Source organism: Leucoraja erinacea, chromosome 2, assembly GCF_028641065.1.
Source record: "Leucoraja erinacea ecotype New England chromosome 2, Leri_hhj_1, whole genome shotgun sequence".
Taxonomy (NCBI): domain Eukaryota; kingdom Metazoa; phylum Chordata; class Chondrichthyes; order Rajiformes; family Rajidae; genus Leucoraja; species Leucoraja erinaceus.
In genome coordinates this window covers 133628250-133644770 of record NC_073378.1, presented here as the reverse complement: position 1 = coordinate 133644770, position 16521 = coordinate 133628250, and the positions used below count along the sequence as shown (strand labels likewise).

At 44.4% G+C, this 16521-nt stretch overlaps 1 protein-coding gene across 4 annotated transcripts in view; it reads left to right on the top strand.

Moving 5' to 3' along the window:
- Nucleotides 1-16521, top strand: part of LOC129715916 (uncharacterized) — a 114055-nt gene that overhangs the window by 69891 nt on the left and 27643 nt on the right. For 3 of the 4 annotated variants that reach the window (XM_055665822.1, XM_055665814.1, XM_055665809.1), the window contains exons 24-28: nt 5575-5607; nt 5723-5761; nt 11729-11764; nt 15027-15098; nt 16180-16275. In XM_055665822.1, the coding sequence (XP_055521797.1) occupies nt 5575-5607; nt 5723-5761; nt 11729-11764; nt 15027-15098; nt 16180-16275 (276 nt within the window). The remainder of the gene's footprint in view (nt 1-5574; nt 5608-5722; nt 5762-11728; nt 11765-15026; nt 15099-16179; nt 16276-16521) is intronic. The other variant, XM_055665830.1, reaches the window with a different exon arrangement.

The window sequence follows — 16521 nt, the reverse complement described above, 5'->3', positions numbered from 1 at the left end:
TTGACTCATACTTGCAGCATGGTCGACACGAGGTCCTAGGAGGTCTTTGTAACTCTCCTTCATACTCGAGGGTAGTCCCCGCTTACTCGACGCCTCAGCTAGGTCGCGGCGTTTTTTTCAACATGTTGAACAATGCCCGCGAGTAAAAAAAGGTTGCCATGGAAAAAATTGATACTTTTTTTACTCATAGGTTTAGTCGAAGTAGGTCGTAGTAGGTCAGCATGTTGGGTCGTAGGTAATCGAGGGTAGTCGAAGGTAGTCGTAGATAGTCTTCAACATAGTCGAAGGGAGGTAGAAGGAGATCGAAGGGGGTCGTCTTCACTCTCCACTATTCGGTGTCCAATTTTCCCGAAGTTAGTCGAAGCTAGTCTTCAACATAGTCGAAGGAGGTCGAAGGAGGTCTTCTACATAGTCGAAGGAGGTCTTCAACATGACATTTTTTTCAAACTCTCCTAAACTCTTCTAAACTGTCGCCGCAGTGGGACAGCCCCTTAAATGTACAGCTGTAATGTACATAAAGCCTCAGTGAAGTTTGAGAGAGAGTGTGAATAATGTCTGGAGAAAGCCATTCATCCATGAAATTTAGGAGCACATTTGGCTGATAACACCACGTTCACAACTCATTCCTTGTTAACCATTAGCTAGTACAAGGTTGGCATAGCTGGTAGATCTGGCAGTGCCAGAAACGCAGGTGTTGTCAGTGAGGAGTTTGCACGTTCTCCCTGTTATCATGTGGATTTCCTCTGAATGCACCGGTTTCCTCGCACATCCCAAAGATTTGTGGATTTGTAGGTTAATTGGCTTCAATAATTGCCATTAATGTTGGGAGTGAACACTAAAGTGGGATAATGTAGAACTAGTGTGAACTGGTGATTCATGATCACCGTTGACTCGGAGGGCCGAGGGCCTATTTCCGTGCTGTATGTCTAAGCTAATTTCGTGCCCCAAACCAAAGGTACTCAAAGAAAGCCTGAACTTCTTTACGTGAACAAAATATTGCAGTAAAATACAAACAAAAGTTGTTAAATATGCCACAGCAGTGAGATGAAAGGCCATTGACACGAACATTAATGTTATACCTCTTCCCATCCAATGCGTGGTCTGCTGAGTATTTATATAATTTTCTGTTTTTATTCCCTCATACAATGTTCATCATTAATTTTGTCGGGTACATCGAACAATCCCTGTTCGAGGCCTACCAGGGCCCCACCCCCGACCTCTACCTCCGCTACATCGACGACTGCTTTGGTGCCACCTCCTGCACCCACACACAACTGACTGACTTCATCTGCTTCACCACTAACTTCCATCCGGCACTCAAATACACCTGGACCATTTCCAACACTTCCCTACCATTCCTTGACCTCACTATCTCCATCGCAGGTGATAGACTTCTGAACGACATCCACTATAAACCCACTGACTCCCACGGCGATCTTGACTACTCTTCCTCCCACCCTGCTTCCTGTAAGGACTCCATCCCATACTCCCAATTCCTCCATCTACGCCGCATCTGCTCCCAGGATGAGGTGTTCCACACCAGGGCATCGCAAATGTCCTCATTCTTCAGGGAACGGGGGTACCCCTCCTCCACCATAGATGAGGCTCACACCAGGGTCTCCTCCATACCTCGCAACACTGCTCTCTCTCCCCATCCCCCCACTGCACCAAGGGCAGAATCCACCTGGTCCTCACCTTTCACCCCACTAGCCGGCAAATACAACAAATAGTCCTCCTTCAGTTTCACCACCTCCAACATGACCCCACCACTCGCCACATCTTCCCATCTCCCCCCCTGTCTGCCTTCTGCAAAGACCGCTCCCTCCGTAATTCCCTTGTCAATTCTTCCCTTCCCTCCCGCTCCACCCCTTCCCCAGGCACTTTCTCTTGCAACTGCAAGAGATGCTACACCTGTTGCTTCACCTCCCCCCTAGACTCCATTCAAGGACCCAAGCAGTCGTTCCAGGTGCGACAGAGGTTCACCTGCATCTCCTCCAACCTCATCTATTGCATCCGCTGCTCTAAATGTCAGCTGATCTATATCGGTGAGACCAAGCGTAGGCTTGGCGATCGTTTTTGCCGAACAACCTCCGCTCGGTCCGCACTAACCAACCTGACCTCCCTGTGGCTCAGCACTTCAACTCCCCCTCCCATTCCGTATCCGACCTCTCCGTCCTGGGCCTCCTCCACGGCCAGAGTGAGCAACACCGGAAATTGGAGGAACAGCACCTCATATTCTGCTTGGGGAGTCTGCATCCTGGGGGCATGAACATTGAATTCTCACAATTCTGTTAACCCTTGCTGTCTCCTCCCCTTCCTACCTCTCCCTCAGCCCTCGGGCTCCTCCTCCTTTTTCCTTTCTTCTCCCCGCCTCCCCCCACCCCCCATCAGTCTGAAGAAGGGTTTTCGGCCCGAAACGTTGCCTATCTCCTTTGCTCCATAGATGCTGCTGCACCCGCTGAGTTTCTCCCGCATTTTTGTGTACGTTCATCATTAATTGTTTACCATATCCTTGCAAATATTAGCATACAGTAGTTTTAACGCATTACGTAACAATTAATAAATAATTCAGAATCAACAAAACATAGAACAGACCCTTTGGCCCACAATATCTGTGCCGATCATAATGCTAAGACCAACTCTTGTCTGCCTAAAGATAGACACAAAATGCTGGAGTAACTCAGCGGGCAAGCAGCATCTCTGAAGAAAAGGAATAGGTGATGTTTTGGACCAAAACCCTTCTTCAGAGTGAGACACCTCTTCTTGTCTGTCTGCGCATAATTCATATCCCTCCATTTCTTGCATATCCAAAAGTCTCATAGTCATAAAGTGATACAGCATGGAAACCAAGTTCAGCCCCATTTGTCCATGCCAACCTGGATGTCTCCTTTTAGCTAGTCCACTTGCCCACTTTGGGCCCATATCCCTCTAAACCTTTCCTATCCATGTACCTGTCCAAATGTCTTTCAATGTTGTTATTTTACCTGCCTCAACTACCCCCTCTAGCAGCTCATTCCATATAAGGTGCCCCTAAGGTTCCTGCTAAATCGTTCCCCTCTTACCTTAAACCTATGTCCTCTGGTCCTCTGGTTTTTGATTCCCTTACTCTGGGTAAAAGACTTTCTGCATTCATTGTATCTATTCCCCTCATGATTTTATGTACCCCTATAATATCACCCCGCACCCTCCTGCACTCCAATGAGTAAAGTCTTAGCCTGCCCAACCTCTCCCTGCAGTTCAAGCCCTCGACACCTGGTAACATCCTTGTAAATTCAAAAGTCTCATAGAGTCATAGTCATACAGCATGGAAACTAACTCTTCGGCCCCACTTGTCCATGCCATGCCAAGCCTTTCCAGCTTCACAACATTTTTCCTATAGCAGGGTGAGTAAAACTGAACACAGTTTTCCAAATGCAGCCTAACCAATGTGTGGTACAACTGCATTTAAGTTTACAAAAGTATAACGATGCTCATTTAATGCTTGATCAAATGTAAAGGCTGTGGAGTGGTTATTTTGAAGTGGGAGAAAAAGATGCAAAATTAATGTCTCCAATTGAAATATCTAGTTGTAGCTCTGGTCTCCATAGGTTCCATTCCTAGTCCATTCATGATTATCATAATTTGAACTTAAATGAAGGGCCCCACATGCTGGGAAACGTAATTTCTTTGGGCTTGTGTCCACGGGCTCACAACCTTGCCACTGGAAATCTCAAATGTGTTGATGGAGACACAGGCATCAACAACAAGATGGCACAGTGAGAATTGAGTAGTAATGGAGAAGTGAGAGGAGTATTTTTACCTGTGTAGTTGGGCAGTGTACTTTCCCTCTCCTGAACCAGTTCACAGTGCTCTACCTTGCCTCATATTAGGTTTAGATTTAGATGTATTATCGCCATGTGTACCGAGGTACAGTGAAAAGCTTTGTTTTGCTTGCTATCCAGCCAGTTTTGAGGCATTTGTTTGAACTTGAGCAGATAGGATGTGTCTATACACTTCAGAATTCATTATGCTACTACCATCAGCAGTTGTATCATCAATGAAGATAAGTCAGCCAGTACCTTCAGCAGCCATACATGCCCAGGCCATAACACCCTCACCACCGTGTTTCACAGATAAGGTGGTATGCTTTGGATCTTGGGCAGTTCCTTCTCTCCTCCATACTTTGCTCTTGCCATCACTCTGATATAAGTTAATCTTCATCTCATCTGTCTACAAGACCTTTTTCCAGAACTGTGATTTCTCTTTTAAGTACTTCTTGGCACCTGACAACTCTATTTTTGCGGCTGACATCTTGCAGTGTAGCCTCTGTATTTCTGTTCATGAAAGTCTTCTGCAGACAGTGGTGATTGACAAATCTTCCTTGGCCTGCCAGTCCCTTTGCGATTAATAACCTCACCAATGTGCACTTTAACCACATGTGATTTTTTTCTATTACAATTCTCAAATTGTGGAGTAGAGAAGCAAATAAATAAATGATGGGTGCCAAACATTATGGAGGGCACTGTACATCATGGAAACAGGCCCTGCGGTTCAAATCATCCATGCCAGCCAAGTTGTGCCATTTATGCTCGTCCCATTTACCTACATTTGACCCTCTTCCGTCTAAACCTAGCCTATCCATGTACCAGTCCAAATAGTGTTTGAATGGTGTTACTGTATCTACCTGAACCACTTCCTCTGGCAGCTTACTCCATATAACCACCATCATTTATTTGAAAAAGTTGTCCCTCAGATTCCTATTAAATCTTTTCCCTCGCACAAACCTATTCCCTACTTGATTTCTCTTCCCTGGGAAAAAGACCGTGTGCATTCATCCTAAGTATTCCCCTCATATTATACCTTTATACCCATCACCCTCTATGTGAAGAAATTACCTCTCAGTTCTCCTTCAAATCTTTCCCCTCTTACGTTAAATTGAGACCCTCTAGTTCTGGATGTTCTACCATAGAAGAAAGACTATGGCCATTCACCTTATCTACGCCTCTCTTGATTTTGTACACATTTCAGTCTTCTATGCTCCATGAAAAAAAACTCCCACCTGTCCAACCTTTCCTTGTGCCTCAGGTTCTTGAGTCCTGCTGACATCCTGATAAACCTTTTCTGCGCCATTTCCAACTAAATGAAATCCTTCCTGTAGCTGGGTGACCATAACTGCACACTATTCTGACCACACAGTACTCCAAGTGTGTTCGCGCCAATGTATTGTGTACAACTATAGCATGAATTCCCAACTCATGGAAACATTTCTCGTACTGCTGAAGGCCAGCATGCCAAATATTTTCTTCACCTATTTGCCACTTGCAGTGTACCATTCATCTGTCCCCTTCAGTTTCTGTGCTCTACAACACTCCTCAGGACCCTACCATTTGCTGATGATTTGTCATTATTGTCACATGTACTGAGATATATTGTTCGTAATTACTGGATATTCCCATTGCCTCCACATTTGTGCCGTTTAATAATTATATTTTATGTTAAATTTAAATCTTAATAACAATCATAACAAATAGAGTATTTTGGAGTTTCCTTCATTACGCAAGGCTTGTTCTTAGACCTCCTGTTCTCTGTTAACAGAATTGGCGCTGCAAGAACTTCATCTGCAACTTGGTAAGTTTTAGGATGACCTGCAAAAGGACTTAGTTTAAAATGCAACAACAGCATTCAATGTCTAGCTCAAATCCTGTCTGCAAATAATCTGAGCACTCTTATTCTTTGTCAACAGAGAAATTGCAGAAAGGTGAACTTTCAGAGGAAGACAAGGGTGAGTGGCATTAGAAAAACTTTTTAGGGAGCAGGAGATAAAATGTAGTGGATCATATCCCTGGTTACTGTGAATTTAGACATCCCACGTGTTGGTAAATATGTGCCACGTAAAAGATAGCCGACTGATGCAGAACATTAAACTCACAATATCAGAACACACGAGAAAATAGAATTACAGAGCCATACAGCATGGAAACAGCATGGAAACAAGCCCTTTGGCCCAACTTGCCCATGCCAACCAAGCTGCTCCATCTACACTATTCCCACCTACCCATATTTGGCCCATATCCCTCCAAACCTTTCCCGTCATTTGCCTATCTAAATGTCCTTTAAGAGATTGTATGTTTACAATAGGCCACTCAGCCCCTCAAGCCTGCCTCGCCATTCAATATGACCATGGCTGATCTATGCTGGCCCCACCTCCACCTCTGTGCCGGTTCCCACATTCCTTGATCTTTCAAATATTTATCAAGCTCCACCTCAAATATCTAATGCAGAAAATTTCAGAGATTTACCACCCTCCGAGAGAAGAGTCTTCCTTCCATGCACCTCAATTTCAGGCCCTTATTTTGCAACAATGTCCCCTTGTTCATACCTCTCTCACGAGTGGGACTATCTGTCAAGCCCCCTTAGGATCTTATGTGCTTGAATAAGGTCACCCATCACTTCTAAACTCCAAGGAATACAGACCCAAGTAGTCTAACCTCTCTTGATAGGACAGCCAGTTAATAGATAGACAAAAAAAAACTGCTGAAGTAGTTACTCAACGTCAACTTCCAGGTTGGAGTTCTATAAGCATGTGGGGTAGATTACAACATTTGTTCTACTAATAGAATAGAGATGGTAGAAAGGCCTTGGGCACAAATAAACACAATGATCTCAGCCTCACCAATCTGTGTCACAGTGGGATCTGTCCATGATGTTATCGAAGATCACATGGTATTTGTGTGGACTATTTTCACCCACCCAGAATGGTCATTTTGTACAACCTGCTGACTGGTCGATTCAGAACAGATACAGGGGCTCAAAATAAGCTCGTTGGGCTAAAACCAATTATGTTTGATGGGTGTTAATAATGGCTGGAACACCGTTATTGCTGGTGTGCACAGGGCTCAGTTCTTGGCCCAGTGTTTTGTTGTATTTGCTAAAGACTGAAACCTAAACCTAGGGAGATGATAAAGAAGTTAGCAGGTGATCCAAAATTTGACTTTGGCATTGAGGAGGGACACTTTAAACATGAAGATGCAGGTGAGCACATCAGCAGAACAAAAGCAAATTCAATCTAATCCAAATTCCAGGACACTCTCTCAATTAGAAGGGATTAGCTATAAGGAGAGGTTGAATTGTTTTCTCTGGAGCGTGTGGGTTGAGATGAGACCTGCTGGAAGTGAATGAAATTATGAGTGGTGGTGGAGACTGATACAGTAGTGGTGTTTAAGAAACTATTGGATAAGCAGTTTAAGAAGGAACTGCAGATGCTTGAAAATCGAAGGTACACAAAAATTCTGGAGAAACTCAGCGGGTGTATCAGCATCTATGGAGCGAAGGAGATAGGCAACGTTGCCTATCTCCTTTGCTCCATAGATGCTGCTGCACCCGCTGAGTTTCTCCAGCATTTTTGTGTACCTATTGGATAAGCACATGGAAATGAAGTGAATGAAAGGACATGGTTCATGTGCAGACAAGTAAGTGGTGGTCTTGGCATCATGAGCGGCACAGACATTGTGGGGCAAAGGGCCTGTTCCATTGCTGTACTGTTCTATGTGTAGGAAGGAACTGCAGATGCTGGTTTCAATCGAAGATAGACACAAAATGCTGGAGTAACACAGCGGGACAGGCAGCATCTCTGGAGAGAAGGAATGGGTGACGTTTCAGGTCGAGACCCTTCTTCAGACTGATGTCAGGGGAGTGGGAGATACATTTATAAGGAAGTGTATAGATAAGGAAGAGTAAGGTGTGAAAACAGGGCAGAGGGAAATGTAGAATAGTTAGTTGGGAGAAGGTAACAACAAAGCAAACAGATAAAATGTAGTCGGACACAATCAGTTTCTCTCCATCCCCTCCCTTTCCCACTTCCCCGACCAGTCTTACTGTCTCCGACTGCATTTTATCTCTTTTTACTTTGGTGTTACCTTCTCCCAACTAACCTGATGGGCCGAATGGCTCAATTCTGCTCCTATCACATGATCTTATGATCTAATGGGGAAGAGATTTAAGAGGGACCTCAGAGGCAACTTTTTATCCCAAAAGGTAGACCTTACCTTGAATGAGCTGCCAGAGGAAGTTATAGACGCGGATACAATGACGACTTATAAAATACATTTGAACAGATACATGGAATGGAAGGGTTTAAAGGGGCTTTGGGCTAAATGCGGGCGAATGGGGCTAGCTTGGTACCTAATGTGGGCAAATGAGATTAGTGTAGATGTGCAAAAAGGAGCAGCATGGACAAGATGTGCTAAAGGCCCATTTCAGTGCTGTACAATACAATATACAGTACAATACAATATTTATTACATGTCATTTGAACCTCAGTGAGGCTCAAACGAAACTCCGTTTCCACAGCCATACAAACAAAGACAATTCCTACAAGACATATAAACAATTCAATTACACAAACATCCATCACAGTGAATCTCCTCCTCACTGTGATGGAAGGCAAAGTCTTTTCTCTCCCCTGCACCATTTCTCTCCCGATGTCGAAGCCCCAGGCGGGCGATGATAAGTCCCAGGGCCGTTAAGGCCGCGCGGGGCGATGTACTGCCCCGCTCCAGGCCCAAAAGTCACAGTTGGAGCCCCCGGCGGGCGCTGGAATGTCCCGCGGCCATTAAAGCCGAGCTGGGCGATGTACGGCCCCGCTCCGGCTCGTTCCAACCCCGCGACATGGGCTGGAGAAGTTGCGTTGCGGGAGCTCCGAAAAGCGGTCCCCACCCTGACCCGCGAGCTCCCGATGTCATAGTCCACAGGTCTGCAGCTGGAGTATCCGAGCTCCGGCGTCGAGTCGCAGCAGCGAGCCACCACCGCTCCCCACACTCCGAGGCCGGCCTGCCCCACGATGGTAAGTCCGCAGGCTCCGCGGCTGGAGCCCCCGGGTCGTTCCGGCTGGAGGCTGCTCCACGGTGCTAGGCCCCAACGACAACGGAGACCTGACAGGAAAAAGGTCGGGAATCCCGTGCAGGGAAGATATTTTAAAAGTTTCCCCCACCCACCCCCCGCCCCACACATATACACACTTAAAAACAGTATTAAAAAACACGAACAACTACATTTAACTAGACAAAAAATAAAAAAAAGACAGACAGGCTGTAGGGGCCGCTGCAACAGTGACAATAGCCACATGACTATTTGCCTCCATGTATTTGGGATGTGGGAAGAGCCAAACCAAGTGAAGAAATCCATGCAGTCACAGAGAGAATGTGAAAAGCCAAACAGAAAGGCTGGAGGTCAGAATTGAACCCGCAACTCTTGAACCTCCCCGTTGTGCCGACATTATCCAGGATGAAAGAGCCATTTTAAATGATTTTCCATCCGTATTTTAAACATTATTTCCCTCCCACCCCAGCGGTAGTGAGTACATTAGAACAGGAGATAGGAACAAAAACTGGTAGTAAAGGCAATAGGTAGACAAAAATGCTGGGGAAATTCAGCGGGTGAGGCAGCATGTATGCAGCTAAGGAGATAGGCAACGTTTCAGGTCGAAACCCTTCTTCAGAAGTCTGAAGAAGGATTTTGACCCAAACGTTGCCTATTTCCTTTGCTCCATATATGCTGCCTCACCCGCTGAATTTCCCCAGCATTTTTGTCTACCTTCGATTTTCCAGCATCTGCAGTTCCTTCTTAAATATAATAAAGGCAATAGTTTGTTTTTCACCTACTTCTGTATCATCAGAACATTTGACTGCGATACACTCACATAACATGGTATGAGGCCATTCTGCCCAGAATAAGGTCATAAGTGATTGTCATTAGGCCATTTGGCCCATCAAGTCTACTCTGCCATTCAATCATGGCTTATCTATCTCACCTAACCCCATTCTCCTGCCTTTTCCCCATAACCTCTGACACCCGTACTAATCAATCTATCTATCTCTGCCTTAAAAATATCCACTGTTTTGGCTACAGCCTTCTGTGGCAAAGAATTCCACACATTCACCACCCTCTGACTAAAGACATTTCTCATCATCTCCTTCCTAAAAGAACGTCCTTCAATTCTGAGGCTCTGACCTCTAGTCCCAGACTCTCCCACTAGTGGAAACATCCTCTCCACATCCACTCTCTCCAAGCCTTTCACTATTCTATATGTTTCAATGAGGTTCCCCCCTCATTCTTCTAAACTCCAGCGAGTACAGGCCCAGTGCTGTCAAACGCTCATCATAAGTTAACCTACTAATTCCTGGGATCGTTCTTGTAAACCTCCTCTGGAACCTTTCCAGAGCCAGCACATTCTTCCTCAGATATGGTGCCCAAAATTGCTTACAATATTCCAAATGAGCCCTTGCCAGCGCCTTATAGACCCTCAGCATTACATTCCTGTTTTTGTACACAAGTCCTCTTGAAATAAATGCTAGCATTGAGTTTGCTTTCTTTACTACCGATTCGACTTGCAGATTAACTTGATTAACTTTTTGGGAATCCTGCACCAAGTCCCTTTGCACCTCCGATTTCTGGATTCTCTCCCCATTTATAAAATAGCTTACACCTTTATTCCTACTACCAAAATGCATGACTCCACACTTTGCTACACTTTATTCCACCTGCCACTTCTCTGCCCACTCTCCCAACCTGTCCCAAGTCCTTCTGCAGAGTCCATACTCTACATTATCTTCCTTTTCACCTATTTTTGTTTCATCCGCAAACCTAGCCACAAAGCCTTCAATCTCCTCGTCCAAATCATTAATATACAGTGTGAAGAGCAGCGGCCCCAGCACCGACCCCTGCAAAACTCCGCTAGTCACTGGCAGTTAACCAGAAAAAGCCAGTTCATATTGCCACTCTTTGTCTTCTGCCATCCAGCCAACCTGTTGTCCATGCTAGTATCTGCCCTTTGATGCCGGGGGCTCTCATCTTGCTTAGCGGCCTCATGTGTGGCACCTTCTCAACGGCTTTCTAAAAATCTAAGTAAACTACATCTACTGACTCTCCTTTGTCTGTCCTGCTATTTACTTCTTCAAAGAATTCCAGCAAATTTGTCAAGCAAGATCTCTCCTTCACAAAGCCATGCTGACTTTGGCCTATTTTATTGTGAACGCCAAGTACTCTGGAACCTCATCCTTTATAATGGACTCATTCATGCCGACCAAAATGCTCTAAGTGCTGAAACCATATCTGACCTCGAGCCACCATAGGAAGTGGGGTTAAACCAGGTACAATGACAACATTTAAAACATTTGGTACTTAAATAGAAAAGGTTTAGAGTCAAACGTGGGGAAACGCAATTAACTTAGATGGCCATCTGGATTAGCCTGGAGTAGTTGGGCCGAAGGGCCTGTTTCTGTGCTGAATGATTCTATGAGTGTATCAGACTAAATGCGCCATCTAATTAACCAATATCCCTCCAAACCATTTCTATCCATGAACCTGTCTAAATGCCTTTTAAATGTTATTGGAATGTTGTATAATTTCCATATTTGTACTGTTTATTAAAGTTAATCCTTACTACCATGATGGGAGTTAAATGTGTGCACCTGGTCTGTGGCTGCCTGTTCAATAACTTGACCACTGAACAAAGGAAATCTGCAAAACAAATTGGATCTCCTGTACTCGCTAACCCAGCTCCACCCAATAGGGCATTTCGTAGCTTTAAATGGCATTAGTAAAATTCCATCTTTAAATGGTCAATTTGAGCTATTTTAGCTAATTTGTCACCGGGTGCATTAGGATTATTGAAAATTGCACCATCATTTACACTTGCGGAATTGGTGGCATTTTAATATTGCATATTTGACTGTTTGTTCTCTGTTAACAGAGAGGTTGTTGGAGGAAGAACGTTTGCTGAAGGAAGGTAAGATATTTGTGAGGGTTTATTTAAAACAATTTATTCTGGGAAATATAATGATTTGCAGAATGTAAGTTTCATATTTAATTTCCTTTTAATCACCTAAGATTTGGGCAACATATTCAATTTAAATGTTTGAGACAAGTATGTTGGTGAGAAAACACAAGTGCCTAAGGTGTTCGTTTTTTGAAGGCATTTCTCCAAGGAACAAAATAAATGAATATTTTTCCTGCCTAATTTAGAAAAGTAATTGAGGAATACCACTTCATCCATTGGGTTAATCCCATAAATTCACCAGGAATTGTGTATAATAGGAAATATGCCATTACGTTGGAAAGAGTGCAGAGCAGATTTAAAAAGGATATTGCCAGGACTCGAGGGCCTAAACCAGAGGAAGAGATTGGACAGACTAGGACATGATGCACTGGGATCCAGGAGGCTGGAGGGGTATCTTACAGAGGTGTATAAAATCATGAAGGACATAGATAAGGGACATAGTTTTTTTCCCCATGAAAAGGTTATCAAGAAGTACAGAGCATAGATTTAAGGTGAGAGGAGAAAGATTTAAAGGGAACGTGAGGGCAGACTTTTTCACTCGTGGGGTGGGGAAAAATGGAATGAGCTGTCTAATGAGCTGAGCTAACAAGATTGTTAAGGGCTTGAACACATTAGAGGCAGGAAACATGTTCCCGATGTTGGGGGAGTCCAGAACCAGGGGCCACAGTTTAAGAATAAGGGGTAAGCCATTTAAAACGGAGACGAGGAAACTTTTTCTCACGGAGAGTGGTGAGTCTGTGGAATTCTCTGCCTCGGAGGGCAGTGGAGGCCGGTTCTCTGGATGCTTTCAAGAGAGAGCTAGATATGGCTCTTAAAGATAGCGGAGTCAGGGGATATGGGGAGAAGGCAGGAACGGGGTACTGATTGGAGATGATCAGCCATGATCACATTGAATGGCTGTGCTGGCTCGAAGGGCCGAATGGCCTACTCGTGCACCTATTGTCTATTGTCTGTCACAGGAAGTAGCTGAAGCAGGCATAGTTATAATTTGGACAGGTACATGAATAGGAAAGATTTTGAGGGATATGGACCAGGCACAGGCAAATGGGACTAGCTTAGATGGGGTTGGCATGGTCAAGTTAGAATGAAGGGCCTGTATAACTCTATGATAGGCACTTGCACCAAAGTGAGGAAAAAGGCACCGTAGTACTTTTTGAAAGTTAAGCAGTTTTTAATTTCAAAAGTCATGAACGATAGCAAACAAATAAATCTTAGTCACACATTTATGAATGATTTTATCAAATGACATTCGCAAAGAATCAAAAAACAGCGTGGCAGTGAAAGAGGGCATTGTGTCATTGGGCTGGTTGGGACATTTTAATGCAATGATCCAATTGGTCTCGGCCTTCTATCTGTAACTGTGAACTTTTTCCAATCAAGTATCTATCCAATTCTTCCATGAATTTTACTAGTAGACAAGCCACCTAACAGGCAGCAAGTTTTCGTTTGTGTTTTCTCTGGAGCGTTAGAAGACCTGATAGAAATATATAAAATTGTGAGAGGCATAGATAGGGTAAACATTCAGAACCTTTTGCCCAGATTAAAAATGTCAAAGACTTGAAGTCATAGCTTAAAGGAGAGAGGGGGATAGTTTAAAGTAGATGTGTAAGGATCAGCCTGACAGGGTTGATGGTGAAGGAATTTAAGAGGTTCTTAGATAGGCACAAGGAATGGAAGGATATGGATGATGCAAGCAGAGGAGATTAGTTTAACTTGGTACCATGTTCAGTGTGGACATTGTAGTCTGGAGGGTGTGTTCCTGTGCTGGACAATTCTATATTTGATTTGACATTTTAGCTTGGGACCCTTCTTCAGACTGATGAAGTAATGGGGAGATAGCTGGTAGAAAGAGTTAAGGGGAAGAGTTGGGCCAAGAATTGGCAAGTGGATGCAGATATGGAGGGATTGATTGGCAAATGAGCCAGGCGAGGGCGCTAAAGGTGGAGATAGTAACTGAGGCTGGAGGTAATAAAGTGAAGATGATAAAAGGGTGCAGATGGTGGAGTCTCATATGGGGGTGTTTCAGTAGGGATTGATATGTGGAACGTGAGTGAGGGCTGGTGTGTGGAAGGAATGGGGTGGATAGGGGACATGTAGGGGGTGTGATGTTGGGTGATAAGCAGAAGGAGGAGCTAGAGGAAGGGTTAGGAACTGGGTGAGGGGATAGTGAAAAGAAAGGTGTACATGAGAGCATCTGGGTGGATCTAAAGGAGAGAGAAAGGATGGTTTACCTGAAATTGTAGAATTCAAAGTTCATACTGTTAGGTTGTAAACTACCCAAGTAGAATGTGAGGTGCTGTTCCTCCTGTTTGAGTGTGGCCTCACTCTGGCAGTGGAAGAGTCCGAGCACAGAGAGATGGCTGGGAATGGGAAGGGGAGTTAAAATGATTAGCAACTGGGAGATCCTTCAAACAGCTGCTCTCAATCACCTCTCCCCACCAGTTCCTGCCTAATTCAGGCTACCCTCAATTCTAGGGGCATGGTTAAAGAAAGGCTTGTAGCATTATTTATCATAACACAAAGCTACATCATCTGTGCTTTCATCAAGAAATGCTAACTGAAAAATTAATTTGTGCTTGTTCGTTTACTGTCGTTTCACTTAAATTCCATGAGAGCGAATGTTGTACTGCATCTCAAATGTCTGAGTTGTCATTCGTGAATCCAGTCAGGGTGAATCTCCTTTTCCTATGGTTGTAGATCACCTGTACTGTTGTAATTGGCTTTCCCCCAGTTAGCATTTGACCCAAGAACCTGTCTTATCCTTGTCCATAACTACAAGGTGGCACAGTGGCGCAGCAGTAGAGCTACTCCTTAAAAGCACAAGAGACCCAGGATCAATCCTGGGTGCTGTCTGCGTGTGGAATTTGTACGTTCTCCCTGTGACTGCATGGGTTTCCTCTGGGTGCTCAAGTTTCCTCTGACATCCCAAAGACGTGCGGGGTTTGTAGGTTTATTGGCTTCAGTAAATTGCCCCTAGTGTGTAGGGCAGAGAACTAGTGTGATCGATGGTCAGCGTGGTCTTGCTGGGCTGAAGGGCCTGTTTCCACCCTGTATCTCTAAACTAATCTAAAACAATATGAATGAATTATCAATGGGTGAAAATATGTATTTGTGTCTCCAGCAAAGTTATGTTGACAATTAATTACTGATGTTATGCACCTGCTGTTTCCACGACTTGCCTTTTAACATCTTAACTGTTTTTGTGGATTAGAGATGCAGAAAGGCAGAGATCGAAAAGGCACCTGCCGGATCCTACTACCACCAACAGAGACAGCCATGGAAGGTAGAAAGTAATGGATTCATAGATAACCATTCTGCCGTGGATTGGAAAATACTTTAGCCAATAGATGTAACGTTTGGAGCTTTTGTTGTTTGTGTACATGAATATTTCTAAGTTTGTCGAAGACACATTTGTGGATGAATCAATGGTAAACGGAAACGCATATTTACACGGTGGTCTGGATGAAAGACTGATCATTTATTAAGTGTCTTTAAAAACTCTTTGATGGCAATGAAAGATTTTTGAAGTGTAATTACTGTTGAATTATGGGGAAATGTGGTAACTTGTCCCACAACCACAATGGGAAAAGAGATCAACAGATGCAAACAATAATGACTAGGTAATACCTTAAAGACCCCAGAGTGTGAATGAGCTTCATAGTCAATGCAATACGTCTGAAATATCATAGTATATGAAATGTAACAAACTCGTTTATTCATGGCATGATCACGAAAGCAAACACTAATGACTAGGTAATCTATTTTTGTGACGTTGGTTGAGGAATAAATACTGGCAGACACACCTCTGCTGTGAGACTGTTCACACAAGAAAGGTTAACTCAGTTTGGTATCTAACCAAAAAACAGTGCTCCCTTCGTAAAGGATCCACCCATCGAAACTCGACCACCTCACCCAAAACTGGTTGAGGTGGTCGAGTTCCTGGAGCAAGACTTGGACCCACGTCCCTCTGAGCTTTCAGTTGAAAGTGGTGCAGCTTGTTCATGCGTACAAATCCTACAGGTACATTGTCGGCAAACGTACTGTGATGGAGCTTGTTTGCAGGAAATTTGTTTGCCAGGGCGATGGGAGGAAATCCTAGCTTCTCTTTAACGTTAAGGCAAACGGGTTTCACTGTGGTGGCAAGCACAGCAATACGGAATTGCCTCATGATTGGCGCTACAAGCTTGATGACGTGGGCAAGTCCTGGTCTGGGTCCTCAACTCCACTTCTTTAAGTGGTGACTTGTGTACTCGATGGCGGACACTGTGTGACTGCACCCAGCACTGTGCAGGTAGCCGAGCATCCCTGGCCCACGGTTGGTCCGGTTCACATGTTAACTGTTTCAATTCCCTTTGCTCACGCAGCTGCTGCAGGTGCCACTGCAGGTGCTGCTGCAGGTGCCGCTGCCTTGCCGCCAGGAGTGGCCAAGCCCTGTCCGATGAAACGAAGACTTCGGCCAAGTGAGTACTGAACAAAGACGTCAAATGCATATATATATATATATATATATATATTACTAAAACTCTGTTCTTGACCGGTTTTGGCGATCTGTGCTGCGATTTCCGAGAGAACGCCGCCACCTACGGCCGTCATTTTTGGCCACCTCGCTCAGAGCCCCCCTCCGCCATATGGATTTTTCCCGTTGACGAAATGTGACAGAGATATTAATGATTTTACAAAATTCTCCATTCTCTCTGCTGCTCCCG